We start from the raw sequence: 6128 nt of genomic DNA, 5'->3' as shown, positions 1-6128 counted from the left end.
CCCCCCCCCCCCACCTGGCCATCTCCTCTCAAATAATAGATTCGTCGAATCGGACTCACCGAAACAGTGCACCTGTGCCCGTGCTCACAAATAGCTATGATTATTATAGCTGAGACGATCAAGGTTCCCACTTGGCTGATAATTGGAATCTGCTGGTAGGAAGAGCTGTCGCAGTTGTCAAGGAAACAATCCCTCAGGAAGAAGAGAAGAGAATAGCAGTTAGCTATTCCGATAATGCTACAGCTTATCATAAAGAGGATCAAGGTGAGGCTGAGAACGTGTCCCAATTCGGTCGTCAGATTAGCCAGCGTCAGCCACAGCTTCTTCAGGATGGCCACCTCCCGTTCGGCAGAGGCATCTCCTATCCGAGCGAGGAGGCGAGAGGCCGTGTCCTCGATGAAGAACACCATGAAGAACCACAAAGTAAGGAGGAGATAGGATCCGATCTGGAGCAAGAGGTAGACCGGAAAAGCAGTAGGATCCCCTCTTCGAACGTCGAGGAAGTACGCTACGACGGCTGTGTACGGGAACAACGCCAATATCCACAGGAGCAACCACTTCTGGAGCCTAGTATCCAGGATCACGTCGAACGACCGCAACTCGTCCTAGAGAAATTTGTTTATTAAGTTATTTTTAAAGATATTATAGGTTGACTAATAAGTAATCATTTAATTTTTAAATTAAACATGTACTCACAACAGCACGTTGCCAATTATAAGAAACTGTTACAAAAGATCTTATGTTGGATCTACACGTTTGAAACGCCACAAATCCAAATCCTTGGTAAACAAGGGAAACAACAAAAGCCGGAATTCATACGCTTGTTTTGTTCTTTTGATTTTTTTCAACTATTACATTCGATTTACTCTATCTTCAATATAAAAAGGAGCAGAATAAAAATTAGCGAAAAGTAGGGAGACGTAAATATCAGCAATTTAGGTTATAGATTATAAAACATTGGTATAAATAGTACTATATAACTTTTATATTCAACCTTCGTTCTAGTATTTTTATCAGAAACTTTTTAATTTAATTATCTAGATATTTAATGTCTTTATAAATATATATTTGTTTTATGTTGAATAAAAAATAAACTGCTAAAGTTAATTAACAAGGTTTGAAGCAAAGTATTTACACTGAATCGATAGAATTTTAAAATATACAACCTTAAACAAGAGTTAATTATTGAATCCAAAGGTTGGGAAATTCTTTAATTAATTAAAACACGGTGAGCACAAATATTCATCTGTTGGTAGCTCTAAAGGAATGCAAACTGAAAACAAACCTGTGGATGCAGCACAAGTGCCCAATTGATTGATTTGTGCCAAAATACCGCAAAATTCAGGCGAACTTGTACCAGCGAATCCAAATAACCCATCTGCACGCTCACGCATTCCAACGAATTTCCCATTGTTTGTCAGACGTGTAGAAGCATTTTTAGAATAAAACCTAATATGATTTAAAAAATGTGAAAATTTATATAAAAATGAAAAAAGTCAATTAAAGAATATAAAAATAAGATGTTCAAAAAAAAGTATAAACAAGAAAGAATTACAAAAAAAAATAAACACTAAAAGACGGAGAAATAAGATTAAAAGTCAAGAAAAAAGATGAACATTTTTTGTTTTTGTTTTTTGTTTTTTTTTAGTTTTTAATTTTCCCAGGCATTCCACGCCGTTGATCAATGATAATCCGAAGACATAAACCTTTTTGATAACCTTCCTGCTTCCTGTAATTTAAACCCATTATTTCCTTCTCTCACCCCGTCCCATCTTCCTGTGAGGTGACAGGACATGAAAGGTCCCATCAACCCAATTAACATCACCACCTAACCTTTTTATCTCCTTCCTCTCTCCGCCCTTTATGTATTTTTTTCTTTATGTTAACGTTATTTTTTTATTTTCATTACATTTTCGTTTCATCATCATGCGGAGGTTCCCACCTCTAGATAAATTAATCAACAAAGGAACCGAATCGGGATCAGTTCAACAAAAATTTAAAAATTCATTCCTACTTCTAGTTCCATTGATAGAATAAGGTTATATGTTTCCAAAAATGTGTGATTTTAATATTTCAATTTAATTTGTAAAATTATGTTTACTTGGTCAATAATGTTTACATATTCTAAAAATGGATTAGTTAAAGTCCTTATGCATACTTTTAACCGAGATTCCTTATCTTTAAGTGGTATTTTGTTTGCTCAAAATGGAAGAGAAAAAAAATTCATTTTCGTCATTTAATGATTTTTTATTTCCAAAAAAGAAAATCCGCTGCACAGACTATCAACAAAAATTGCAGTGTGTCTGGCGATGATGCCTTAGGAGAAAGCACCGTCCGTAAGTGGTTTGCTCGGTTCAGAACCAGAAATTTTGACTTAGAAGACGCAATACGCTCGGTTGATGACCAAATTCAAGGTCTTTGGTCACAGACAACCCTCACTCTATGACACGAGATATCCCAGAACTGTGCCCAGTTGGAACAATTAAAGGCAGCGGTTGAGCAAAAGTGTCCAGCTTTGACTAATTGCAAGGCATAGTTTTCCATCACGATAACGGCCGTCCTCAAGTGTCTTTGCAGACCCGGCAGAAATTATTGTCCTTAGGCTGGGATGTGATCCTCCACCCACCCTATTCACCAGACCTTGCCCCAACAGATGTTTAATTATTTCGGGTCCTTCAAAACTCTCATAAAGGGAAATACTTTAATTCGCTAGAGAACTGCAAAACGCACATAGAGGGGTTCATTGCGGAAAAACCTAATCGGGCCTGCAAAACGCACATAGTCCACACGCTGAAAGATGGCAACATGTAATAGATCAAAATGGGTCATATATAATTATTAAATTATTGATTAAAAATATTAACAATAATCCGAAGTTTTTATTTAAATCAGCAGTAAAAAACGCTACAAACTTATTTTACAACTCAATATTTTCTTTCAAAGGGATCTGATATAAAATTGAATTACGTATAATGATATAATTAATTAATCGAATTAAAGACTACTTGGGCAAAGCAACTGCCCTATCAAGCTCCATTTTTAGACGCTAGTGTATCATTTCGATCGACCAATGCCAAAAAAGAAATAAAGTAACTCCCTCATTAACCTTAATATTTGAGGTTTAACATATCCATGTATATAAAATTCAAAAATCGAATAAAAGACCTGCCCATCTGTAGTACCTTGAACGAAGTGTTGTTCTACTCCAACATCCTAATTATCTGAGCAGTGAATCGAACCTGATAAGCGCTCCACTTGTCCAGGTAGGCGCTGAGCCAAGGGGCCTCGAACCAGGTGAGGAAGGGGTTGAGGCCCAGGATGAAGCAGACGATGGTAGTCACAGTGGCGAAGATCTGCTCGTCGAAGTTACCAAGGCTCAGGCTGTAGCTGAGGTTAGAGGTGAAGTACACACCGGCGAACTGCAGGACGCCTACAGCCGCGCTGTACACCGCCCAGCCGCAGTGCATCTCCTTGTCAGGTTCTGCCTCACAACAATCATATCTGTCAGTCCACACTATTACATTTGCATTAAATTCTAGTTTAAGACTTAAGTTCTTTTGACGCCATGTCATACCAGATGGAAGGAAGGAACCACCTCGCCTGGTCAATGACCCAAGCGGCAAAACATTAAAAGTAATATATATATATATATATACATAGATACCAGCTGTGTCCAGAGAGGTACAGAGACATTACATACATTACATTAGACAGCACTTATCTCGCACCTAGGCACGCTAAAATCCCAGGTAAAGACAACGACCTCTGTTAAAGAAGAAAAGCCCCCTTAATTTGAAGATAAAATGGAGACAAAAGACCGACTAGCTCCCAAAGACCAATGACCTTCTCACTCCCTCCGAAGGGTAAGTAATAATAAGGGTAATTTAATAATAATAATCTAAGCCATCTACCGAAAAAATACTGGATTTCTTTTTCCCCAAACTAATATTTTACTGATATTCATGACTGACATCTATTTCTTGTATTTGAAATAAAACTATTTAACGGGCGCCTACACTGGGTATACTTGAGATTTGTTGTTACTGTTTCGAAATATCTCAACAGAAACTGGTGGGTGGTCTTGATTTGTTCTTTACTTATTTATTATTATTTTTATTTTTCCTTTCTCAACTCTTTTCTTTCTTTTAGTGTGTTAAATTTTGTTTTCTCATATCTGCTATTCTATTTTTACGTGTTATTACGTCTCGTGTTCATTTTATACATAATAGTTTGCGTAATTTTTTTTTTTTTGTATTCTTATCATTGTTTATTTTATATTATAACTATTTTTATTTCTTCTTTTTGTTCATTAGTATATAATTTGCTTTTTACTTATATTTATATAATTTTTACCCTATATTGACGCAGAACACACAGAGAAAGAAATTTATTCAATCATGCTGCCCAAATACATCGGGTTGCTACATTACACAGCATACTGATCAATCCGTGATCGGACATATATAAATTTATAAATTACATTTTTTGATATGATACAATATAATAGACAGCTAACATTTTTTTTTTCCCACAGTATTATTTTACAATTAATATCTGTCTACAAACTAAATACAAGCTTTTCAATTTATTCCTTTTTTTTTTTTCTTTCCCCTCCATTTCACAACCCCTATTTCATTTTATCAACAAATTCACCTATATAGCAAATATTAGAATATAAAAAATAACAAAGTAGTAAATAGATAAATAAATAAATAGATAAATATTACAAAATTAGTAAACATTACTTTGGTTTATCGCGTAAGGGAACCTGCCAGCAAGGCGCATCAGCAATAAAATCGGCTCGAGGACTTGGTACAGTACGCTCACTTCTGATCTCCTTTTCGAATATTTGGTGGTCGACTCCTCAGCATCTGCAACAAATCGACTACCTGTCATCTAAATTTACTTCATTAATTTTTTTCTTGTTCGAAATTCACAACAATATAAAAATAATACAATAACTAAATGTAATAAATATTACAGAACACATGATGATCTTGGGAAAGTGCCACCCAATGTTGGTATGCTCAAAGATTTGTAGTATGTACAATTGTTGCTTTAAATTAGATCCCGTGGCCATCTTCTTTTCGTACGCCTCGAAGGATTATCAGAGATTATTTGGTGGGATGTTGGGAAGATGGGAGGTTGAGAGCTGATGGATTTGACTATATATGGCTGAAAGACTGAAAAGCCAAAAATATGTTAGTCGCTCACGACTATCAAATCACTTCTCATAAACGGTCTGAACATCCAAACAAAAGACCCAGCCACATGACTACAATACCTCCTATCTGAGCATACGGGGTTAACCTTTGAGGCTCCACTAAACCATCGAGTTCCTCCCATATCCATAAAATCACAAATCTTCCGCAAAATCCTCAATATCTTTACTTTGTCGTGTATAAAATCATTTCATAATGACTTTATTATCTTAAGTTTCTATATCCATATGAAATAAAAAAGGCAATTTACTTCCACTCATCCACTCACTCATTCCAGAAGATGGAAATATTTCTCCATTTAACATAAGCTTTTTCATTTAATACGCTTTAACATGTAAAACTTTTTTTTTTTTAATTATTTATTTAATGTAATTTACAACTGTACAAAATAATACAATAGGTAAAAATGTAGTATGTTTCATATACACTTGAAAATCTTGGGAAGGAACCACCCATTGGTGGTACTTCAAACATTAATTCAAATTAGAATGTCCCGTGGCCATCTTCTTTTCAGACGCCTCAGAGGATTATCAGGGATTGTTAAGGATGAAAGATTAAGAATTAATGGGTTAGGATGGTTAAGGAGTTTGAAATGAAAAGACGGATATCTATTTTGGGTCAAATCTGCAACGAATGGGATGTTAAGGTCTTTGTGAATGAGTTTATTTGTGACGTAATAAAGAGCATCAAGGATTTTACGTAGGATTTTGGATTGTGACGATTGGATACGGGAAGAATTTGATGGTTTGGTGGAGCCCCAGAGCTCAATTCCATATTTCTAAATTGGTCTGATTATTGCAGTGTATACTAATTTTTTGTAGTGAATGGGAGGTTTAGAGCGTTTGTCAAGTAAGTGTTGTAGCAATCGGAATCTACGAGCAGTTTCTTGTCGTTTCAGTCTTGTGT

At 35.6% G+C, this 6128-nt stretch overlaps 1 protein-coding gene across 1 annotated transcript in view; it reads right to left on the bottom strand.

Moving 5' to 3' along the window:
• LOC106683913 (gustatory and odorant receptor 63a) overlaps positions 1-6128 on the bottom strand; it is a 22458-nt gene that overhangs the window by 12749 nt on the left and 3581 nt on the right. Inside the window, exons 2-4 of the mRNA XM_067046381.1 lie at positions 4746-4871; positions 3240-3481; positions 60-605 (exon numbers count right to left, since the gene is read on the bottom strand). Of these exons, the coding sequence (XP_066902482.1) occupies positions 60-605; positions 3240-3481; positions 4746-4871 (914 nt within the window). The remainder of the gene's footprint in view (positions 1-59; positions 606-3239; positions 3482-4745; positions 4872-6128) is intronic.

This window comes from Halyomorpha halys, unplaced genomic scaffold, assembly GCF_000696795.3.
Source record: "Halyomorpha halys isolate HHAL.00 unplaced genomic scaffold, Hhal_1.1 Scaffold527.1, whole genome shotgun sequence".
Taxonomy (NCBI): domain Eukaryota; kingdom Metazoa; phylum Arthropoda; class Insecta; order Hemiptera; family Pentatomidae; genus Halyomorpha; species Halyomorpha halys.
This window is presented reverse-complemented; position numbering and strand designations above follow the sequence as displayed.